We start from the raw sequence: 25051 nt of genomic DNA on the forward strand, positions 1-25051 counted from the left end.
ATCAGTCATATGCAGAATGCAATCATCAGATTGCAATTGCTAATGTCTCCTCTCGGACAATCTTTCATATCAGGAAAAAGCATGGTTAAGGGGCTGATTATAAATTTTCAACTGCTTGCTCGTCCCATTAAAAGCTGGGCATGTTCTCTAATAAAACAAGAGAGAAACCACATTTATTAACAATCAGTAGATCTATTTTAAGCAAGGGTTGGGAACTGGACTTCAGCCTGCTCTGATATTAAAGAGCATGACACATAAAACCAAATCCCCAGGCAAGCAGCTGCTGAATCAGCACCAGCCAAGATGCCAAGGTCCCAGTTAAGCAAGCACATGGGCTACTGCTCTGACTCACTTAATCCTGCAGGAAGCTTGGGAGAGGGATTCTAATTTACTGCTGGAGAAGAGGGAAGTTTTTTAATGCTCGATCTTTAAGGCTGCATGTTTTCTCATAGCTACATTGCCATGCTACAAAGTGGTAGCTTCTACTTTGTAAAGAAAAGAATTTTAAAAAGATACAATTTAAGAAAGCGTTCAGTTTGGAAATGGTTTTCAAACCATTTCAAACCTGTACTTGTCAGGCAGGTATTCTATCTCTCTGCATACATTTGGAGAACCGGACCCAGGTATCAGTGTGTTAAGACAGGACCCACCAGGCCATTTGTCTACAAAATATGTAACTAGCTTGATAGTGGCAATGGTTTCTTGGGTGTGCACTGAGCTACAGACTTGTCGAGTAGGACATAGTTACCTTGTGTCCTCATAGACAGACCTCAATAAACAGTATTTTTAAGTATAACTAAATTGGGTAGGGGGCCCCTGGGTGGCTCAGTCGGTTAAACGTCTGCCTTTGGCTCAGGTCGTGATCCCAGGGTCCTGGGATCGAGTCCTGCGTCGGGCTCCCTGCTCAGGGGGGAGCCTGCTTCTCCCTCTGCCTCTGTCTCGCCCCCTTCTTGTGCGCATGCGCTCTCTCTCAAATAAATAAGATATTTTTAAAAATCGGGTTGAAAATATAGGAATGGTGACTAAACCATAATACATTCACTGATCAAACTTCACACATGTATTAAAGTAGTTTGTAAACCCATAGTAACATGGCATGCTTCTCAAGACAAAGTTCGGTGAAAAAATGTACTTAGAACAAGGGCTACTCTGTAAAACAAAGAGACCAGAGACTCTCATCACTTGCACATCACGACCCCTGGAAGCTCTGCCTAGAGCAACCGCCACAGAGCCACTGGCTTCTGGGAGCCGCGAGGCTGCAGGCTGGGGTGCCTCCCTCGTGGATCCAGCGTAGACCAAGTTCAACTGCCTCCACGGGAGCCCTGCGGCTGGGACCCCAGCTACAGGAGGCCCCCCCCCAAGGGGCAAGCCTCACACTGGGTGGGTGGGTGGCTCCACCCTGGGAAATGGGTTGGCATCATCTGGCACGGGAAGAGATGCCGTACCCCACAACTCATCAGCTCCGCCCCCAGCTGTGTAGAGAGGCCTGCAGCAAGCTTCCTCCCCTTGTTCGCGTATCCCGTGGAATGATCTGTAAGATGTATGCACTCCTTTGTGCGTTAAGTTGCCACCTAGAATTTTCATGATAGAGTTTAAACAGATGCAAAGCATAGAATTTCAGGGAGAATCCAAATCCTGATATTTTAAAACAAAAGAGTTCCATCACTCTCTGCAGTGCAACCACCAGAATAAAAACACCCACGGTGGTGTGATTTCCACCATTACCCATTTTAAAAAATATTGGAGCAAACTGCTTTTTACAAGTGAAATAAGTCCTATCATCTCTTATTCTCGTTTTGTGAGAAATATGACTTCTATTCACTCCTGCCTCAGAATTAGACATATTTTTATGCTGGAACGTTTCCATACATAGTTGGTCACTCCATCATACTCTATCATAAAATCTGTATAAGCACTGAGATTTAATGTTTTGTTTCCTGTGACTCTGTGAAAATGTGTTCCTATAGATCAAGTTATCAGGAACAACAGTCGTAGCACAAAATCGATCAAACAACGTGATGATGTATCTTGAAAAAAAATCAGAAATTCTATTGGTAATACAATTCTGAATACTATGATCGCAGGAGGCTTTGCCAATGTTTCCGGTGTGGCTGACGTGGGAAGAGGAAGGGGCACGTGACCTTAACCTCAGGCACATTCCCGGGCAGTGCAGATCTGAGAAAGGATTCCGGTGGGCATCTCGGGGCTGGAGACTGGTGGGGTCAGGGTTTAGCCGTCAGTGTAAACGTGCACTGGAAGCTGCATTTGGAAAATTGATTGCTGACTGTGTCTACACCTCTGTGGGCCAGCCTGTCAGTGGACACTGGAAGGGTCAACTCGGGAGGCTGCCCTGGCTGCATCACTTTGGCGCCAAGGATGCTGGCGCGGGCTCTGGAGCTGGCCACCTACTTGGAGATGCACACGGGCCTGTGATCCCCGCCCTTCCTCCGAGCTCACCCTCTACCAGGACTGAGCTCTGCAGTCCCTGCTCCCTTGGGATGATGGCGAGCTGGGGAGGGGCCACTTAGCCAATGGGCATCCAGGTGAGCCACTTTGGATTGTCACCTAGACCCAGCTCTGTACCCCCGAGACCCCAGGTCCGACCTGACAAGGGAGCAAGCGCAACGCAGCACGATCCACTTTTCAGTTCTCCTTGGACCTGAGAATGGATGGCAGTGACCCCTCCCCGAGGTGCCCGGACACTTACCTGCCATTGACCACGCTCTTCTTCTCCAGCCCGCTGGGCAGAACCACGGTGACTGCCACCATGCTGTTCCTCAAGGTCTCCTTCATGTGCAGCAGGTTCTGCGTAGGGCTGGGGGACACATCCCGGGGAAGCTTCTGTCCGCTGTGCATATTCGGCGTGGTGGGCTTTCCAGGAGGAGGGGGGGCACGAGCCTTCATCTTCCTCCTTAAACAATGACAGCACAGGAGGACAGAATGAGGTGACAGCTTCCAACTATGACCTTAATACCATCACCCATGAGCATCCAGCAGCTTTCTAGGACTTGCCCTCATGACAAACCATCCTTGTAAGTATTTCTCCCTCCTCAGAACAGCCTTCTGAGGTACAATAACCCTTTTTCGAAATCCTCCAAATTGGCACACTCCTCAATACTAACAGAAAGGGGACAATTAAGAAGAACAGAAGAAGCATGCTTGAAAGGAAGCGTGCTTGAAAAGAAGCGTGATTGAAAAGAGAGGATCCGCTGAAAAATGGGTTTACCACCAGCGAGTGGCATGGTCATAATTTATACAGGTCAAGGAGGGGCTGGTGCAGCAGAGTTTGCGTGGACCAGCCCTTTCTGAGCCACTGAGTGGCCACCTAATTACGTGGACTCCACCAATGGTCTGCCTCACTCCAGCTTCAATCCATGACCATGACCAGCTGAGGATCTGGAATCCACAGATCCATGATGTTGGGGATGTGTTATGACAGCATCAGGATGTACTAAATTAGCCAGAAAGCCCATCTGACCAACGCCCACCCACAGGCCACTGTGCATGCAGGTGGCTGCTGGGCAGCAAGGGACACGGGTGATAATATTGTCACCTTATTCCCAGCTATGCTTTGAATTCTCAGTTCACTTTGCAGGAGATTTGTAAACATCTGACAGCAAGCCACCCCCTCTGAGAAACAGGAACATTTTTTTAAATTTTTTAATTAATTTTATTTTTTATTATAATTTTATTTTATTATGTTATGTTAATCACCATACAGTACATCATTAGTTTTTGATGCAGTGTTCCATGATTCATTGTTTGTGCATTACACCCAGTGCTCCATGCAGTACGTGCCCTCCTTAATACCCATCACCAGGCTAACCCATCCCCCCACCCCCCTCCCCTCTAGAACCCTCAGTTTGTTTCTCAGAGTCCATAGTTTCTCATGGTTCGTCTCCCCCTCTGATTCCCCCCCTTCATTTTCCCTTCCTTCTTCTAATGTTCTCCATGTTATTCCTTATGTTCCACAAATAAGTGAAACCATATGATGAAGAACATGAACATTTTGAGAAAGTCTTGTCTCCTCCAGATTATTCAGGAAAGCAAATGGCCTTACTTGACATACGTATTTTATTTTATATAAAGGTATGTCTGTCTACGTGTATGCATACATATGTGTATATATATACACGTACATATAGAGACATTTTTGTGTACATAAGGACCTTATTTTACAGAGGCCCTAGGTATTTTATAATAGCTAGTATTTACTCAGCACCAGGGCCTCTGCTAATAATAACCTTAGGAAGTTCACCTCATTCAATGCTCCAACTATTTGGCAGCTGAGAAAACTGCACATCCAAGAGATTTGTAGCAACCCTGAAGGCCCATGGTCATTGGTGTTGGAGCAGCGATGGAGAGCAGATGTGCCCGACTCCCAGGAGCTTCTCCTGCCCACCTTGCCCCGCCCCCCACCTTCTACCATGCCCTGCTGATCCACAAAGAGCTAACGAACTTAAATCCTCCCGCAGAGCAATCTTCTTGGAGGCACTCTGGCCCAAAGTATCAGGCACGGTAATTCCCTTTCTAGAAATTGGTCCCAAAGAAATAATCCCCCAATTATCGCACCACGGGACGTTCAAAGGTGCTCAATACAACATAATTTACAATGGCAAACAAACATAAAATAATCGAACCGCAGGTCAATAAGAGACAATTTCAATAAACTATGGTACTTTAAAACAATGTTATACTGGTACAAGTTAGATACACTCTAAAAGTACAGGATTTGATGTGCCAAAACACTTGATTCAGGATTTCTTTTAGAAAACAAATATTATTTTAGAAAATTCCGTTTTTAAGAGGATTAGGCATTGTAGCCATAGATCATAAACAACCTAGAAAGACACATGAAAGAATCTCCAGGTTATGTGTATTATTACATTTTGATATTTTCACTTCTACGCATTTCCTACTTTTTCTATAATATCACCTATATATGAATTACTTGTGAAACAAAAGCGGTTGCTTAAAATTGGGGAGAAAATAGTAAATGGGATTCCGAGCAGGGCACAAGCTCCTGCCATTCATGTCACTGGTTAACACAAAGATCTGGATCAGAATGACATTCCAGTCTCCTCCTCTACTGTGATACATAGACATAAATTGATTCCTTTTTTTCTTGGTAAAAACCTTACATCTGTGTCATATTTTTTATCATTTGTGCCTTATTCTTACCCCTTACATACTTTCTAATTTTTTAACTTACAGAAATGAAAATGAAGTAGTCGGCATATAGCATGTGGGTGGAAGGGCTTTATATTATTAACTCATCTACGCTCCCGATGACACTCTGAGGCGGTACGACCATTTATAGGCAAGGAGTGTGGGCACATCTTGATAAGACTAGAAATTGGCAGAGCTAGCAATAACCTGAATGATTTTAAGCACTGAGTTCTCCAGCCCGTTATGAAGAACGGATGTCACCCCATTTTACAGATGGGGAGGTCGAGTCCCAGAGAAGTAGGTTACAGAGTCCCTCACTAGTCAATCTTGGGTTTAGGGCTAGATGCTCAGGCCCCCAGCAGCCCACTTGCTATTCACGTTACCTCCCAAAGATGTTTTCATTGGGGAAAAAAAGTGTTTACTTTTATCATTTTTGGGAAATGAATATCAGCTGTCCAGGGAGCTCTCTATTCATTTCTGGATACTAATAAACCTGGCTTGAACTCCCTCTGAGTCAAACAGAAGCAGCTCCTGGTGCATTTATTCTTTTGGCTGGCACGACCATGGGAGCAGAAGCGGGGAGGGAGGCGGAAGAAATTGCCAGTCCCCGCAACTTTTCCCACGTGAACCATCTCCCCAGCTAGCCACCTGCCCCAGCTCTCATCACTGACATCTGCCCACATGCAGCGTCCTCCTACCATCTAGACTCCGCCAGTGGATCCTGTTGCCTCTCGGGATTCCCTCACTCCAAATGCAGGAGATGAGCACCGACCACAGAAGGCTGTGCCTCTTCTCATACCTTTCTCTGCACGGTGCACCCTGACCCCACCCCCCATGCAAGAGTGACAGCCCCGCAGGCTGTGAGGACACCCAGGGAAGCTTTCTGTCCAGCACAGTGTTACATGTGTATGCACGTGTGCATGCATGCATGTGTGCGTGTGTGTGCGTGCACACTGAAGTTAGCCAACACTGATAAAACTGGAACCCTTCACACAACGACATGAATTTCTGGCTCCGGTAAGATCCGGTAAAGCGCTCAACTCCTTCACAGCAAAAACCGGGTGTGTGCTTCCATTTGGACTCAATGCTCTCACATACCTGTCCCCTGTAGGGCTGTAGCTAATATTCAAAGCACTGGCACAGCCTGGAAGTCAGGGCTGTCCCCTTACCTTCCATCCTGAACCCGCCCCTACTCTTCCCCCACTCACCTGGCAACGGGTCTAATGCTCCCTGCTCCTGGAAAACCCACAATCATGCCCCCTTGCCTCTGCCACATCGTACACCCTGCCTCGTATGCTTTGCTATCTTGAAAACACAGCTCAAAACCACGTCTTCTGAGAAGCCTCTGGATGCTCTGGGCCTAAGGACACAAGGCTGAGACCAGTGGTCCCCTCCCAGCTACACTCAGGAAGCACGTGAGAAGCTTAACCAAGTGTCCAAGTCCCAGCAGGGACCAATCGAATCTGCATTTGCGGAGAGGTGGTTATGTTAACGGATCACAACATTTCTCTAGAACAGAGCCTCCTTAACATCAAAATGGCACGGGGTTTTAGTTGCGATTTCTGTATCATTTGATGAAAGCAACTGACAGATTATGAAGATAGATGTCGATTAATTTGTGAATTTGTGTTTTTATTTTTCACAGAATAATACCTGCATATTTTGAGGGGTGCACTTGGGAAATTTCAGTCCATGCCAAGAATGGTGCCTGAGGTGTAGACAGAGTCAAGGCCAAACTTCAGAAATGGTGTGTGTCTGTGAGCACACAGACCCTAGGGGGAGAAAGCCACTCCATGCCAGCCCGAGACACTGGACACACACACCCACCCCTGCTGCTATCGACCTCCCCAATGTGGCGATTCTGGCGCCTCATGTCTTCAACTTAATTTAACATCTCTGGAAGACAGCAGATGCTTTAATTTTTTAAAAGATTTTATTTATTTGAGAGAGAGAGTGAGCGAGAGCGAGTGAGCACATGAGCAGGGGGAGATGGAAAAGCAGACTCCCTGCTGAGCAGGGAGCCCAATGCGGGGCTCAATCCTAGGACCCCGGGATCATAACCTAGCTGAAATCAGATGCTTAACCGATGGAAACACCCGGGCATCCCAACAGCAGATGCTTTATTAAGGCTGTTTATATTCTCGATATTTAGTGCACTGCCCTTCATATCTACAGGTATTTACGAACACCTACTGATGACGATGACCCTGGCGAAGGTGAAAACCATGTAGGGTCTCAGCCTACAAGGTGCAGAGCAGACTTAGAAAATCCTGAGGCAAGAATGATCCTGAAGAAATCTGCATAGGTGGCCTTGAGCAGTCCGGAGAACAGCCAGAATTTGGAGCTGTGAGAGAAGGAGAGGAATGGAGGGAAAAAGTCCTAGCTGGGGAAAAGTATGCAGTTGGGGGAGGGGGCGGAGAGAAAAACAAAATGGTAAGGCACATCCTAGAAGAAGACAGCATTATGGGCTGCGTCTACTCAGCGCACCAGAGGGCTTTGGTTTCTCCAACCTACTCAGTCTCATTTGAATCCTTGTAATCTAAGGGTCAAGATCTGCTGCTCTCATTTTGCTGGTTGGGGAACCCATGAGCAGGTGGTTCCAAATAACAGCGTCCCACAAATATTTGGGGATTATCTTTTTCAAGGTCACTGAGAAAGCGGAGGGAAGCAGAAGGTGGGTTCGTGTCTGTTTTGTTCAAGGGGGAGAGGCCCAGCCGCTGCAGGAAATAGGGTCCGGTTGGAAGCAGGCCAAGGAGCTAAGTAATCCATTGCCAGCGGGGAATCCCAGATCATCTGTGAGAACCAGTGCGGGAGAAACTGCTGGAAGGCGCGTGGGGGGAGCCCTGATGGAGGCAGCTAGAGCAGTGAGCACAAACAGTTCTGGGGACACGCAGCCTGAATGAGAGGGGGGTGGCCCATGGGGAGGGTGCATGGAAAGAGCGGTCGTGGAAGACTGATGGCTCCGCGAGAGCAGGAGGAGCGCCCTACAACGTTTGGGGTTCCAAGCCTCTGACTCCAGTACAAGGTTCAAAGCAGGCCAACAAAGGACACACTCTGGGAGGCGATGACCAGGTGGCTTTCGATGGCCTGGGTCTGAGATGACCGTGACATTTCCAAGCAGAGGCAAGTGCGGGCAGGGGAGAGGACTGAGGTCCATCGACCGAGGATCCTATTCTCTGAGTGCTGCGAGGTCCCCACTCGGAACCCAGCACAGCCGCAGTGCCAGCCGCCAACAAGCCCTCCGGTGGGATCCCGCGCGTCTGCAGGGGGCGCATCTGCAGCGGGGAGAGGGAGCAGGGGCGAGCCGAGGCACCATGGTCACCGCTCGGCCGGACCTTGGCCTTCTCTCAGTCCCGGCTGGCTGGTGGGTCCTCGGTCTCAGACGTCATCCGGCGTGTCCCAGGTAAGCCATCAGGATCTAAGACGCTGTGCATGGGTTTCTTCTTTCTGGATCTCAGTTCCTTTGGGGACATCGGGGGCTGGGCCAGAGGACACTTCCAATTCTAGTCTACTAAACCATAATATGAAAATATGAAAGGAAAAATATGAACCCCAAATTACCACTATTATAATTAGGATTACGATGGCCACTATCCAAAAAAAAGGAAAGAAAATAAATGTTGGCAAGGATATGGAGAAATTGGGACCCTTGTGCTCTGCTGGTGGGAATGCAAAGGTGTGCAACCACTATGGAAAACGGTATGGAGGTTCCTCAAAAAAAAATAAAAATAGAACCCCCATAATTCCTCTTCTGGGTCCGGGAAAACCTTGGTGATAGTGCAGGTTTGGTTCCAGAGCACCTCAGGGCAGCAGCTATATCACAATAAAACCGCTCAAATGAGGGGCGCCAGGAAGGCTCAGTCGGTTGAATGTCCAACTCTTGATTTCGGCTCAGGCCATGGTATCAGGGTTGTGAGATCGAGCCCTGTGTCAGGTCCCATGCTCAGCAGAGTCTGCTTGAGATTCTCTCTCCTTCTGCCCCTCCGCGGCTCATGTGCTCTTTCTAAATAAATAAATAAAATCTTAAAAAAAATAAAAATACTTTATTGCTAAGAAATGCTAGCCATCATCTGAGCTATCAGGATGTCATAATCTTTTTGCTGGTGGAGGGTCTGCCTCGATGCTGACAGCTGCTGATCAGGGTGGTGGTGGCTGAAGGATAGAGTGGCTGTGGCCATTTCTTAAACTAAGACAACAGTGAATTTTGCTACATGGATTGGCTCTTGCTTTCATAAATGACTTCTCCATAGCACGTGATGCTGTTTGATGGCATTTTACCCACAGAACTTCTTCTAAAATTGGAGTCAATCCTCTCAAACCCCACCACTGCTGCTTTATCTATAATATTCTAAATCCTTGTTGTCACTTCAACAATCTTCACAGAGTCTCCACCACGGTCTTTGCTCGTCCATAAGAAGCAACCCTCTCCATTGAAGTTTGATTCTGAGACGCAGCAAATCAGTCCCATCTTCAGGCTCCACTTCTAGTTCTAGTTCTCTTGCTATTTCTACTACATCTTCAGTTACTTCCTCTAATATAGTCTTGAACCTTTCAAAGTCATCCATGATGGTTGGAATCACCTCCCTCCAACCTCCTGCTCATGTTATTTTGATCTCTTCCCATGAATCACAAATGTTCCTAATGGCATCTAGAGTGGTGAATCCTTTCTAGAAGATTTTCAATTGACTTTGCCCAGATGCATCAGAGGAATCACTAATGTAGGGCAGCTAGGGCTTTATGAAGTAAGACTTGACAGTCAAAATTACTGCTTGATCCATGGCATATGGAGGGGATGTTGTATCGCAGGTGTGAAAACAACATTCATCTCGTTGTCCGTCTCCATCAGAGTTCTCGGGAAACCAGGTACATTGTCAATGAGCAGTCATATTTTGAAAGGAACCCTTTTTTCTGCAGTAGGTCTCAGTAGTGGGGTTAAGAGATCCAGTAAAACATATTGTAAACAGATGTGCCACCACCCAGGCTTTATGGTTTTATTTGTAGAGCACAGGCAGAGTAGATTCAGCACAAATTTTAAGGGCCTTACGATTCTCAGAATGGCTTCAGTCACCAGCTGTATTAGCCCCTAGCGAGAGAATCGGCCTGTCCTTAGAAGCCAGACACTGACTTCTCTCTCGCTATGAAGTCCTAGATCAGTCTCCAACAGACGGCTGTTTTGTCTACACTGGAAATCCAATAGCATAGCCATCTTCATTAATTCCCTCAGCCAGATCTTCTGATGACTGGCTGTAGCTTCTCCACCAGCCCCTGCTGCTCCACCTTGAGATGCTTCTTTCCTTAAACCTCATGCACCAACCTCTGCTCACCTCAGACTTTTCTTCTGCAGCCTTCTCACCTCTCAGCCTCCATAGAACTGAAAAGTCAGGGCCTCGCTCTAGATCGGGCTTTGGCTTCAGGGAATGTTGTGGCTGCTTTGATCTTCTTTCCAGACCTTTAAAACTTCCTCCATATCAGCAAGAAGGCTGTTTTGCTTTCTTATCATTTGCATGTTCGCTGGAATAGTGAATTTCCTATTGGAAAATAGGAACTGTTCCTCTGTGTTCACAACTTGGCTCACTGGTTGTCACAGGAGATCCTGCTTCCAGCCTGTCTTGGCTTTTGACATGCCTTCCTCCCTGAGCTGAATCATTTCTAGCTTTTGATGAAAACTGAGAGACGTGTGGCTCTTCCTTTCACTTAACATGTGGAGGCTACTGTAAGGTTATTAATTGGCCTCGTTTCAATCATGTTTTGTCTCAGGGAATAGGGATGCCTGAGGAGAGGGAGAGATGGGAGGAACAGTGCTCTGTGGAGCAGTTAGAACACATACAACATTTATCAATGAAGTTCACTGTCTTCTATGGGCATGGTTTATGGTGGCCCAAAACAATTACAATAGCAACATCGAAGATCACTGATCGTAGACCACCCAGACGAATATAATGAGAAATTTTAAAACACTGTGAGAATTACCAAGATGTGACACAGAGACACAAAGTTAGCAGATGCTGTTGGACAAATGGCGCCGGTAGACTTTCTCGATGCAGGGTTGCCACACACCTAACAGTGATAAAAAATGCAGTATTTGTTCAGTGCAACATAGCCGAGCACAATAAAACAACATATGTCTGTCTCTACCCAAAAGAACTGAAAGCAGAGACTTCAAAAGATGCCCCCCTGCCCAGGTTCACGGCAGCATTATTCACAATAGTCAAAAGGTGGAAGCAACCCAAGCACCCATCACTGATGAATGAGCAAAACGTGGTAAGTACACATTCTGGAATATTCTCTAGCCTTAAAAAGGAAACAAATTCTGAAGCATCCTACAACACGGAGGAACCTCAAGGACATGGTTATACTAAGTGAATAAGCCAGAGACAAAAAGGCAAACACTGGGTGATTCCCCTTACTTGGAGGTTCTGATAGCTGTCAGAGAGACCGACCTTGGAATGGAGGGCGCCAGGGGTTGGGGGCGGGTGGGATGGAGAGGTTGTGTGTAACGAGTTTAACAGTTTTTTGTCAAGCAGAGTTTTGGTTTTGCAAGATGAAGAGTTCTGGCGATTGGCTGCAGGACGACACGAAGGTACCGAACGCTACCGACCACACGCTGAGAAATGGTTGGCATAGTCAATTTCATGTTGTGTGTATTTTATCACAACTGGATCACAATAATTTCATCCTCGTAACATTAGACGTTCATCCTGGTAGTTTTGTCACTGCCAGCATGTAGGGCAGGTTTACTGTCAGGTCTGTCTTCTGTCCCTCACTGGGCTCCTTCCTGGGGGCCCCTCAGCCCCCACAACCTAGCTCCCGGCACAGAAGGAGTTTCTTTTGCCGAGCACGCTGGGGGAAGAGAAGGCGGCTGCACAACCTGCCAAGGGTGGAGGGAGGCCCAGGGCCCCTTAGAGCAAAGGGCGTGGGTGAGGCTAGACCCCCCCCAGGGGAGGGACCCCCTCGGGAGCGGGTCCAGAGAGTGGGGGCAGGTTGCTGGGTTAAGCTTCTCTGTGCACGATGGGACAGTGACGGGGTCTCCTCTGCCTCCCCCTGGAATCCTCCTCCACCCGAGCAGCACCCACAATACCTGAGTTCAGGCTTGTCTTCTCGAGGAGGTAACTTCGTGCCAGTTCGAGAGCTGAAGCCGCCCAGGTGGACAGACACCCCAAGCTCCTCTGAAAGCGAGCACCGTCTCCACGTAACGCAGTCACGGCGCCACTGGCTCCCGCCACCGGGGAAAGACTGCTGCTGTTCCCATGGACCCGATCATCTTCACTCAGTCCACAAAGGTCTTTGCACTGCCAACCTGGTTGCTCCCAGACTGGTGGCTCCCTTCCAGAAGGTCCGTGCAGGTGCCGTGGAGTCCGACACCAAGGAGCACGTGGACAGTTAAAAGGGCAGGGCCACTCCTGGGCACGTCCCGGGCAGGTGACCCAGCTGGCGACCCTACCCTCCTTCCCTGCACCGTCAGGGAGAAGCAGGGCTGGTCCAACGTGCCTCAGGGACTGAGTCACTGAGCAAGCAGCACCCCCTCCCTGGGCTCCCTCCAGGTACAAGACTGGGTGTGCCCCAGCAGAAACTATCAAATGAAATAATATGTACAAAACATCTCTGGCATTTCAAAGGTCATCAATCAGAATACCAGATGGTTTTTGATTCAAACCATCCCATATTTCCTGTGTAAATTTCAGGGCAGTGCTTGCTAGCTCCTGCATCACCTGGGATGCCACCAGCTGAGGATTTTCTTCCCAGAGCTCGTCCACATGCAGCAGAACGCTGAGCTCTGTTCCCTCAACGCAAGGCCATCCAGGATGCCGTGGGCTGCTCGTCTGGCACCACCTGGGCCCAGCGAATACAAATTCCAGGGCTAGAGTCCAGGTGGCTGCATTAAAACCTAACCCTTAAGGCACCGAGCCAGGCTGGGGGAGCCCGGGGCAGGCAGAGCCTGCAACCTGCGAAGGGAAAATCCCCACAACTCTCTACTCTAACTTCCCCGGAGCAGAGTCCAAAGGGCTCTCTGCTTTATATTTATTTGTTTATTTATTTCTGTGCCTCAAATACTTTCTCAGTGTCCCTGACCAGTGGACACTGAAGTCAGTGGTCATGCGGATGCCGGCTCACCTGTCTGCGTGACTGATGTCCATTTACCATCCGGCTGCCCTGGCAGGAAGCAGGGTGAACAGTATCTGCCTAAAGGGAATTTCAAAGAGAAACCCGGCACACCCCACTCCTCCCGCTTAGGATCCACCGTGAAGCAAGCTCTGCCTAACTGGGTCTCTTTTCACCCCGGGGCAGAAGGGAGTTGCCACTCTCTGCCCAAGATTCTTCCAAAGCAGAACGTTTGATTCCTCCTAAAAGATTCTGAGAGTCAGAAACGCGCCGCCTTGGTTCTCAGGGTCACTTTGCTGCCAGTGTCAGCCTGGTCTCTCCTGCCAGGTCGCCAGACAAGGCCTGGGCCTCAACCCCACGGAGGGAGCAGCCTGGAGGTGGGTAGGGAGCCCTAGGAGAGTCCCAGGCAGCTGAGTCTACGCAGGCTCCCAGCCTCGCCCCAGACCTCCTGAATCGGACTCTGCGGTTGTCACGCTCCAGGTGATTCCTGGGGGCAGTCCTGGTTGGGAGGAAGCATCAGAGAAAGGGGCACATTTCTAACAGGATTTTAATAATGATGCCATGGAATATTATTTTGCACACTTATTTAGTCCTGTGAGCCACCAGAGCCAAGTGTCTCTGAGAAGGCAGTCGTCCACTAAACAAACGTGGTCGGCCCCACTGTGTCCCAGGGCCACTCCAAGACCTACGATAAGACATCTAAGTCGCCCTCCACAGGCTCACGGCCTCCAAGGGCCGACTGATATTACCAAGCGATAGCACACGTAAACACAGAAAAGAAGGACAGACCGTGCTACTCAAGGGTTGTAAAGGGCTCCCGATTTAGGCTGGGTTCAGGAAGTGACCTGGGAGCCGGGATATGAAAAGTCAGTCGGAGTTGGCAAGGACAGGGGTGGGCGTGAGCTGTTCCCAGCAAGGACGTGAGAGGGAGGCAGGGGCCTGAGCGTGGACCGGATTACGGAGAGCCTCGTTCATGTCCTACGAACCACACTGAGCAGGACAGTGGCCACCCTCGAGGAGCATGCGCACACGCAGAAGCGCACATGCGCACACGGTCAGGCGCACATGCGCACACATGCGCGCACGTTCAGGCGCACATGCGCACACACGCACAGGCACACATGCGCACACGGTCAGGCGCACATGCGCACACACGCACAAGCACGCGCATGTGCTCCAACTGGGGGGAAGATGTGGTGGGTCTGGTAAGAGAAGCTAGAGAGAAAGGAGCCTGGCTGGGAGTGCCAGCCCTCCCGATGGAAAGCCCCGAAAGGTGAGGTGCTCAGACAGGTGCAACGGGGCCTACAGGCCCAGGAAGACAGGCCATGTGGGCAGCTATGACCCCCGCCTAGCCAGCAACCTCAGCTGGGATCTTGGGGTGGACACTGTATTTCCATTTTGCCCAGCAGTCTCGGGGGCACTAAGGTGGTAGAGATGGGGACAAGGGCTCCAAGTGGAGCGGACGTGTGGGAGTGGGCAGGACGTGGGTGTGTGCTCTCCCAAGTTTGCAGGGTCCCTGCAGCCCCTACGCATTTGGTTAGGACTCCAGTCAGTACACTGTGAGGATGAGAGAGGACCAGTCAAGTGCCTCTCAAGTGCTTCTGCCCTGCGTTCTAGCAACACACTCGACTTGCATGACTCCGATGGTGCTGGTTTCAGAACTGCCCACTTGGGTACACTGCGGGCTAGGAAGCGCTAGCTGTATAAGCCACCACTTTCCTGACCGAAAGCACTAAATTAGATGCACGAGATGTGGGTATAGCCCGGGCTCGCAAATACTCTGGGCTCTCTGCGCACGAGGCCTGGGCTTGAGAGTTTCCATGTAGACCGAACCAGGTAACAGATGTAAGGTGACTGACTAGTGCAGGACCTGGCAAGGAGTAGGTGCTCAGAACAGGTCTCCTGTCTTTACATACTCTCTTGTGCCCCAAAGAGGGTATCTGACTCATGGAGAAATCTAAAAGGGACTTAGGACGGTGCTAAGTTCACTTACAGCAAAAAGGTGCACCTGGGCAGCGCGGAAATTTCGTCAAGTTACAATGTGCTTGAGTGTGCCTGTTTCGTTTTTTAAAACAGTGTTCTAAAATAATTATAGAATTCTTAAGTAAAACTTTAGTGCAAGAAACCTCACTTCTAAAACACATTTTTCTTTAAACCAGAGTTTAGGAATCCCTAAAGATCTACAAATGGAGTTGCTGGCAGCCTAAAGGGTAAAAGATTCTTTTTTAACATGTGCAATCATTTAAATAATCATTTGATTAGGAGTTTCCCAAATGGGGTCATCTGCATTGTACTCACTGCCACACGGTTCAGTACCCATGTTGTGTGGGGTTGGGACCACACCTGCAGCAGAGACTGAATAATGTCCCCTGCACTGTGAGGGTCAAAGGATCCCCGGCGGCCCAAACCCAAAGTCCTACACTGCTTGAGAACTGACCATGCTTTTTTTCTGTTGCCCAAAAACGTGATGAGAAGGTCCTGCCCTTGTAATTAGCTGTGCGGTGTTAAAAAGGCAACGACGAATATTTCATTTAACTACTTTTCGGTATTGTGTTCACTTGCATTATCAAACATGTCCATCAAATTAATGGGATCTTGTTATCTGCATTAGAAAGCAACCATAGGGGTGCCTGGGTGGCTCAGTTGGTTGAGCGTCTGACTCTTGGTTTTGGTTCAGGTCATGCTCTCAGGATCGTGAGCTCGAGCCCCGTGTCGGGCTCCACGCTCAGTGTGGAGTCTGCTTCGGATTCTCTCTCCCTCTCCCTCTGCCCCTCCCTCTCATGCTCTCTTTCTCTCTCTCAAATAAATAAATCTTAAAAAAAAGGCAACCATAATGGCATTGATGTAAATGATGGTCATCATCTTAAAGTCAAAAGATTAATGTGCACAGTAAGAAACTGACCTACAGAGGTTTAACTTTTTACACGTCAGATTGAATGCTGGTGATCTCAGTCAAGTGTCAGCGCCACAGAAAGGGAGTGGATGGTCGTGATTCAGAGTGAGGCCCACCTGGCTACGTGGCAGGCAGCCTCGGATCAAAGCCTGGCTCTGCCTCTCCCTAGCTGTGTGCTCTCAGAAACTGACAGAGCCCTGTGCCTCAGTTTCCTTATCTGGAAAACAGGAACGACCCTGTAGGATTGCCGTGATGATCTGATGTAATGATGCTTACGAACTAGCACTCAAGTTCATAATAAGTATTAGCGACTAACAACTAACAACTTTGTTAATGTGACTTTTGTGCTTCACTTTGTGTAATTTATACATTGTTTTCATTTTACAGTTGTAAAAGGAGCCTACTTACCTAGCTTCACACTTGTAGGTATTTAAGAAAACTGTAATACATTTAATTGAATAAAAGAGGTCACAATCATTGTTTTGGGACAGCCGTGAGACCACTTTCTTACACCATATGCAAAAATAAACTGAAAATGGATTAAAGACCTAAATGTGAAACCTGAAACCATAAACCCGCTAAAAGAAAACACAGGCATAATCACTTGGACATCGGCCTTAGGAATATTTTTCTGGATATGTCTCCTCACACAAGGGGAACAAAAGCAAAAATAAACTATTGGGACTTCATCACAATAAAAAGCTCTTCCACAGCAAAGGAAACCATCAACAAAATGAAAGGCAACCTACAGAATGGGAGAAGATATTTGCAAATGATACAACCGATAAGGGGCTCACATCCAAAATATATACAGAATTTATACAACTCAATGCCAAAAAAAACAAACAATCCCATCAAAAATTGGGCAGAGGACCTGAACACATAGTATTCCAAAGAAGACATCGAGAGGGCCAACAGACACATGAAAAGATGCTCAACATCACTCATCATCAGGGAAATGCAAATCAAAGCACAACGAGATATCACCTCACATCTGTCAGAATGGCTAAAATCAAGAAGAAAAGAAATAACGTGTTGGCGAGGATATAGAGCAAAGGGAACTCTTGTGCTACTGTTGGTGGGAATGCAAACTGATGCAGCCACCGTGGGAACCAGTATGGAGGTTCGTGAAAAAAATTAAAAATAGAAATATCTTTAGTGGCAGGCAGTGGGCACTTAGGTGGCAAATATGGTGTCCAGTTCAAGTTGCCCAATGTGTATGGAGCGTTCCAGGTGAAAGTGGATTACAACCGGCTAGGCTACACGAACTTACACTCCTGCACTCGGGTGTCCATGAGGCCACTCCCGCATACACAGTATGAGTGCATCATCCCCTCGGCCTAGCCCTACTACGCCAGCCAGAGACTTCTCCATGATGCTGGGGCTCTTCATCTTCAGCATTGTCTTCTTACACGTGACGGAGAAAGATCAGTCTGACTGAGGGGGCAGAGCCCTGCAACTCCTTAAAACACACAGATGGCGGTTATGTAGGATTGGGTCTTCCTCTCATGGAGGTTTTTTTTTTGGTTTGGTTTGGTTTCCTTTTTTTTCTTTAAGCCATGGGATAGTGGTACAGCATTACCTCAGTGGGAGCTACAGCATTGGGTACCAAGGGATTGGGGGTTGGGGAATGATTTTTATGTGTTTTTCCACCTAATGCTAAGTGGTATTTTTCATATGTGGTCACTCTCCTTTCTAAAATAAACATTGCCCTCCAACTTCAAAAAAAAAAAAAAAAAGTGCCATAGTGCTATCTAGTAATTCCACTGCTGGGTGTTTACACAAAGAAAATGAAAACACTAATTCAGAAAGATATCTGCACCCCTATGTTTACCGCAGCATTATTTACAATAGCCAAGATATAGAAACAATCCAAGTATCTGCTGATAGATGAATGGATAAAGAAGCTGTATTGTGTGTATATATACACATATGTACATACAATGGAATATTACTCCGCCATAAAAAAGAATAAGATCTCACCAATTACAACAACATGGCTGGATCTGGAGAGTATAAAGCTAAGTGAAATAAGTCAAAGACAAATATCAGATGATTTCATTTATATGTGCAATCTAAACAAATAAAAGAAATGAACAAAGAAAAACAGAAACAGACTCACATACACAGAGAACAAAGTAGTGGATGCCGGAGGGGAGGCGGGTGGGGGGGATGAGCAAAATAGTTAAGTGGAGTAAGAGGTACAAACTTCCAGTTATAAAATGAGTAAGTCAGAGGGATGGTAAGTAGAGCATAGGGAATACAGTCAATAGTACTATAATAACATCATAAGGTGACAGATGGTGAACACACTTATTGTGGTGAACACTGAGTAATGTATACAATCATCTAATCACTACGTTGTAAAATGAAACTAATATAACATTGTGTGTCACTATGCTTCAATAAAAAATAAAATACAATAAAATATTAAAAAATAAAATGGGTCGCTCCACTATCAATTCTGAGACAGGCAGGCAGCCTGGAGTCCCAGGATTCATCAGGCATTTGCTGCTGGTCATCCACACGATTTTAGATCATCTTCAACTGGACGGGCTGAACAGGAGAGGGCCAGGCAGGATGGCCAACACCCCACCGATGGCCAGGAGTGACCAGGCCACATGGAGTCTCAAAAGCTGATCATGAGCCTGGAGAGAAGGCCCCTCCCACCCTAGCACCTTCTAAGGAAGGGGTGTGTGGTGCCTGCCCCTCCAGAGCCTCCTCTCCACTCCCTGAATCCTACCTTGGTGGTCCATCTGACCTCAGACTGGGTGAGTCATGTCTATCTTTGAGAAGAGAGTTAGACCTTCACAAAGAAGAGGATCACCTGGTCCTTGGGTCACGGTCACGGCAACAGCAACAGCCGAAATTCCAAGAACATTCTAGAGCCTTTTGGGACATGCCCACGTGAGTGATGGATGCTCAGCTCTGACCAGACCTAGGTGTTCCTCTCAGATCTCATCTTATGGAGAGAATCAGGATTCTGTCTCTCCCTTCCCATCCTGTGCAGACAGGCATTGGTGTCACCTGTGTGGCCAACTACATCATGCAGTCTGTCAGGCCTCTGACACTGAGCCTCGGGTGCCGGTCCCTTCCCTTGTGACTCCCCATCTACCCTGTCCACTCAGAAACCACACCCTGAGACTTGGATTTCAGAATGGGGCCTGCAGGTCACCCTATACTTCAGGGTCATGCTCCATAAGAGTCTTCAATAGGGTTGGCATGACCAAGGAAATTAACTGGTTTTCTTTTGTAAATGTGTTTTATCTAGTGGGTAGAGTTTCCCTTCTCCAAGATGCATCTACAATGTTCTAAAGAAATTCAATGAAAGTTTAAGCATATCAAGTGCTTGGTACGTGGAGTCCAGGCAAACGGAAGGCCTTCTGCTGGCACCAACAACGTCCTTCCATTTATCCTTCCAGGGACAATACAACTCCAGGACAAAGTGGAAGAAAGACATCCAATCCCAATAGCCGATGCTGGGAATAAACTACAGAAATGAGGGGGGAGAATGCTGTGGAGGCAAATAGGGTGGGAACATGGTCTTCAAAACTATTCTCCGTGATACAGCCACAGTGCTGAGTGGGGAGGGGTGTCCTCCCTTTCAACCCACGCCGGGAGCAGGGACAGGGAGGGACACTGCTACCAAAGGGACTCACTCGCCTTTCAACTGGGACTCAGAGAGAGCTATTTCAGAGGGCTCCGGAGTGGCTTAGATGGAATCCCCATTAGAAGCAGGATGCCACTGGGGCGCCTGGGTGGCTCAGTCAGTTGAGTGTCTGACTCTTGATGTCACCTCAGGTCATGATCTTAGGGTCGTGGGATCGAGCCCTACATCAGGCTCTCTGCTCAGTGCAGAGTCTGCTTGTCTCTCTCCCTCTGCTCCTCCTTGCTCAAGGTCTCTTTCTCTCTCTAAAATAAATAAATGAAATCTTAACAAAAAGAAGCAGGATGCCACTTTTTAGACAAAATCCCCTTATCCCCACCTGAAGTCCACAGGCTCCATCCCATGTCTCACCCTTGTTTCCTGCTGAGAGATTCTGCATTCATGCTCACGCTACATCAAGTCCCTTCAGCACTTTGCTTTGTACTTGCAATAAAGTACAGCACCTTGGCAGAGCTTTGAAGGTCCGAGCCTTCCCACCTCAACTCCCCGCCAGCCTCAGCCCCGAAACCCACTATGTTCCGACCACACATCCTAGGAATAAGCAAGCTCTCCCTTGTTGAGGACTCACACATGCTGTTCCCCCTGCTGTAAATGCTCTTCCCTCTACTCAACTTTCTACCTGCCATGATCCAAACTGACATGTGCACCCCTAAAAAGGCCATCCCCCAGTTCCTAATGAAGCCCCGTTATTCTCCAGCAGGGTCTTGATTCCTTCTGTAGTGCTTCTCCTGATCTGCACTCACAGGTCTTTGCTGGGCTGTTTAGGACCAGCCATGACTCTAGACTCACACTCCAAGGGAACAGGGGTCAAGACTTTGCTGTTCATCAGGAGACACAGTTGCTCGGCAACTACCTGCTGTATGAGTGAGTGAGTTTTTACTGCTGGGATTCAGCTGGCCATGCCATTGGCCAAGTTTGCCAAAAACGAAGACAAGGTGAATGTCCAGTCACCCAGAGGATAGCAGACAGTACTGAAGGCACCCAGGACTGTTTAGGGAACCCACAACCACCCAATGGACAGGAACCGGCTTTCATGGCTCTAAGGACAATATTCATCCAGTTTTTAGCTCCTAGTTTCTGAGCACTCTGTGTGTGCTTGCTTCTCACAGCAGCCTCACATGGAAGGTAGATCCTCCGCATTTTATGTACGGGATGACTGAGGATGCCACAGGGTGAGTAACTTCCTCAGGGCCCCACCGCTGGAAAGACTGGAATGCTACTCAGGCCAGGATGCACCCCTGCCCCTCAGTTATTTCCTGAAAATAAACCCCCAGGGTTATCTGGCAGGTTGGTGTTGAGCTGTCTAGGCGCTGTGCCCTGTGCTAGAATGTTGGCATCCTGCGGGGGCAGCTGTGATGAGAGGGGTAGGTCAGGAAGCAACCCTTTGGTGAAGTTTCTGGCACAGTCATAGATACAAGCCGTCTGCTGTGATGTCGGGTCTGGACAAGGCTTGTTTCTAAGTAGAGTTAGAGCCCCATCTTGTTTCTAGGTAGAGTTAGAGCTCCCAAGAACTTCATTCGGGGCTACAGCTTCCTTATAGATCCCACAAATCATAAGGACCCTGTTCAGCACCCTCGGGGAACAGAGGAAGAGGTAGAGTCAAGGGGAAAGGGAAAGGGCTGATGTCCAGAGCTGGGATAGCCTCTGGGTCAGCCCTCAGGGTTCTTGATACCTCTAGGGTTGGGGACTCCTTAGAGGATCTTATGAAGGCTATTTGCCCTCTCTCCAGGCAAGATGCACCTTCACATGCACACGAGATCCACAGACCATGGTGAGTGATCGGGGACCCCGGGATAAAACCCCCGTGATACTTTCTCTCAGAGTTGGGCACCTCCCAGGATCAGGGCAACGTTCCCTCCAAGATAATTCCTTCTAATAAAGGAGAAATGAGGAACGTCCCCCAGATGCTTTTCCCTACCAGCTCTGCCTTTAAAAACAAAACTTAACACAAGAGGAACATTCACTGGGAACCGCAGATCAGTAATATGGGCCAAAAGGTATATATTTATGAACCTCTCAAATTAAGAGGACACCTCTAAGCTGCAGCTTACAGATTAAGACAGTAATGCCACACTGTTCCAGTAAACCAGGGGGCAATGGCTGTCCCCAGGAAAACGCCGCATTTCGGGGCAATGCAGACACCATATTTAGGAGTTCTGCCCCCAGAACATAGTTTTACAGCTGCAAAGCATCTACCAGCCCCCGTGACACTCTCTACAATCAGGAAGGCGTTAAGTTCAGATCTAGCAAAGAGATCGCCAAGCTGTGTGAGCTCCAACAAGCGACTTCGTGTGGGCAGGTTCCTGTCACTTGTAAGCCTCAGTTTCCCCTAGAGCTGACCAAAGAGCGCTTCCAAACGTTCATCTGACATGATTAATGTAAGGATTAAATGTTTCTCATGCTGCACTGCTAGGTAGGCAGCACTCAAGGACTGGTAGCTGTTACAGATATTTTTTCTGTTATTAGCAGGTTTATTGTTGGGGACAAAAACCCCCAAAAGCCAGCCTCTTGTCTCCATGAGGGTAGACTAGAAGCTAGCTCCTCAAGGTGCCCCCAAAAGGCTCATTTACGCAACAAATGCATTCAAAGCCAACTGAGAAACCTACTCTCGGCATTATTTCACCGCTTTGACCCGGGTTTGGGGAAGCTTTCAGTAACTCAACATGAAAAGATTAGCTTTCTTGATAGGATTTTCAAAGACATTATGACAAAAGATATCCATAACACTCACCAAACTCTACACTCAGGCCTGCATATGTGGGAACGCTGGTATCTCTGTACACATCAAGTAAATATTCAAAGAGGAACATAGGAGAGCCGGGTCCCACAGCATTACCCAACTCCCAGGCAGTTAGGAAAGCTCCGTAGGTGCGGATCACTTAACCATCGGCAAATGCTCCGCGATGAAGCTGAGCAGATGGACTCCCGCTCCAACTATCAGATAAAACAAGAGTTACTGCATTGTCGAACGGTACGGCAAAAGGATCTCTCCTTCCAAATAACAGGCAGTGCTCCTTTCCTGAGGTTGGAATATTCTTATCAAATGAAATGAAATAGATGACTTACTGATTGCCAAACCACCTGGCAATGTTTTTGCACACATCCCAAACTGTTCCCTGCCCCCGCCTGGAGCAGCTTGCTTTGTCCCCCTACAAGGAGAGCAGAGGGGTCTCTAGGCTGGGTTAAAGCAGTCCCAGGAGATAAGGAGCTTCCCTGGACTGGGAGCACGGAGGCGAGGAAGTGCCATGAGAACAAGTGGAGGCCTCTGATCCGACCCAGCCTAGTGACTTATTAATAAAGGTGCCACCCGATGCAGGGCTTCTTCCCAAGCAAGCCTGCACACGGGTGACTGCGCTCACTGAGATGCTCCCTGCTGTGTGCACAACCAGCGCCCAAACTCACAAGATGCCTTCGTTTACTTGGTCAAAGACACAGACCTTTTAACCTTGGAAAATAAAATGTTAAAAGGAAGAGCTACTAGGGAGAGGAGCAGAGTTTCCTCCTCCCGGATGAGGATGCCTGGCGGCAACCTGCTTCTTTCTTACAAAGCACACCCACTACCTTTTCCGACTGGGCCCATGTGGGCAACACAGGCGTTCACTTGGGGGAGAAAACTCTGATTGTTCTTCAAGAGCCAAGTCAGACCTTTCACATTGCTGCCCACCTCATGCAACCAAGCATTTGCTGAACTTGTAGAAAGCAATTCTTGCCATCTAAAGGCACGATTTAGCACCTTCTTTTCCTGAAGAGTGTTTATTTTTCTTTTCTTCCCTCCAAAAAGAACCATGTGACAAGAAGCTCATTGTTTTCGGCCAGCCAGTCTTGCAGTAGTGTGGTTTTTCAAGCTCGAAACCTATATTCGGTTTCTACCAAATGCCACTGTCCCAGGATTACAAACAATGCTGCCAAACAGATAATGTGTGCAGGCAGGCGTGCCTCAGAGCCCGATGTGCTCCGGTTCTCAACAGAGCCAAGGGCCTGGGGTCCCAGTGAAGGCACAGAGGCCCGAGGATGAGGGGCTCTGGTGGCCAGGACAACACCTTTCCCCCTTTGGGCCCCTGCAGTCTGCTCTGTGTCACCTGAGCTACCCGCTTCCCTGGCTGGCAGCCCCCAGAGATCTGGTCAACCTCCCTCTCTGGCTGGGGAGGCAGGGCCAGTCCAGCACAGCCCCCTGGAGGAGGCAAGGAGTGTGCTGCCCACGACCCCCCCGCAGCTGTCCCCTGGTTAGATGCCAGCTTCACTGCACAGAGGCCACACCCACACCTGGCCACCACCTCCCTCCCACAACCCCAGAGACTGTGTAAGTCTGCTGGCTTGTAGGCCATTTCCAGCTGAACGAAGAGCTCCTCTGTGCAAAGCTGCTCGCTGACGCTCCTTTCATTCGGGGGTTCCACTATTTCCCAAGGCTTCCACCTGGCTTTCATCTCCTCCTACTCCCCTTCCTTCTCTGCCTTTCCTCCTCTTCCTATGCTTCCTTTCCCTCCTCTAATATCTGTGCCAGGTTGGTTCCAACTCCGCCAGGCTCCACCCCGTCTCCTCCTTCCCACCCTCCCAGCTCCACCCGTACTCAGGCTGTGGTCTTCTCTCCGCTGGACTATTACAGTAGACTCTCACAGAGTCTCCTCCGCCTCCTGCCACACCCCCTTCTGAGTCCCCATCTCCACAGGCTAGGAAGACCCTTCCTCAAAGACAACTCCATTCAACCATGGCCCTGCTGCAAGCACTGCCCACTGCATAATCCCAAACTTCCCTGCCTGAGATGTTTTACCCCAATGCTGTTTCCACCATGCCCCCACAGCCCCCAGGTGTGGTGACCAGAACCTTGGTGCTCTACACACAGAAGGGACTCTCCCCCTCCATCCTATCTCCAGCTGTTGATCCTCTGCCAGCTTCATCTCTGAACCCTTCATGACATCTCAGCACCACCGCCAAGCAGCAAAGACCCTACACAATGCAGTCAACCGCTTGCAGCCTCCACTTTCTCCTCCATGTGATGGGGATAATACCCATGCCTTCTCCACAGAATCATGTCAAAGTTAAGTGATCTCACTCTTGTCGGATCCGTGGACAGTGCCTGGCATCTGAGTCTTTAGCCAGCAGCTACTGTGACACAGTGTGGAACGGGACCATCTTGTTCTCACATATCCGTGAAGGCACAAAGCTGAGAACCCCACGCTCTAGATGCTAGAAGTGCCCCTACAAGTCCTTGCCTGGAGGGATCC

At 48.6% G+C, this 25051-nt stretch overlaps 1 protein-coding gene across 1 annotated transcript in view; it reads right to left on the minus strand.

Moving 5' to 3' along the window:
• COBL (cordon-bleu WH2 repeat protein) overlaps positions 1-25051 on the minus strand; it is a 180434-nt gene that overhangs the window by 155149 nt on the left and 234 nt on the right. The window contains exons 2-3 of the mRNA XM_088018680.1: positions 12248-12335; positions 2708-2911 (exon numbers count right to left, since the gene is read on the minus strand). Of these exons, the coding sequence (XP_087874806.1) occupies positions 2708-2911; positions 12248-12335 (292 nt within the window). The remainder of the gene's footprint in view (positions 1-2707; positions 2912-12247; positions 12336-25051) is intronic.

Source organism: Eumetopias jubatus, unplaced genomic scaffold, assembly GCF_037043125.1.
Source record: "Eumetopias jubatus isolate StellerSeaLion01/CBP00866 unplaced genomic scaffold, mEumJub1_p1.0 scaffold_14, whole genome shotgun sequence".
NCBI classification, from domain to species: Eukaryota; Metazoa; Chordata; class Mammalia; order Carnivora; family Otariidae; genus Eumetopias; species Eumetopias jubatus.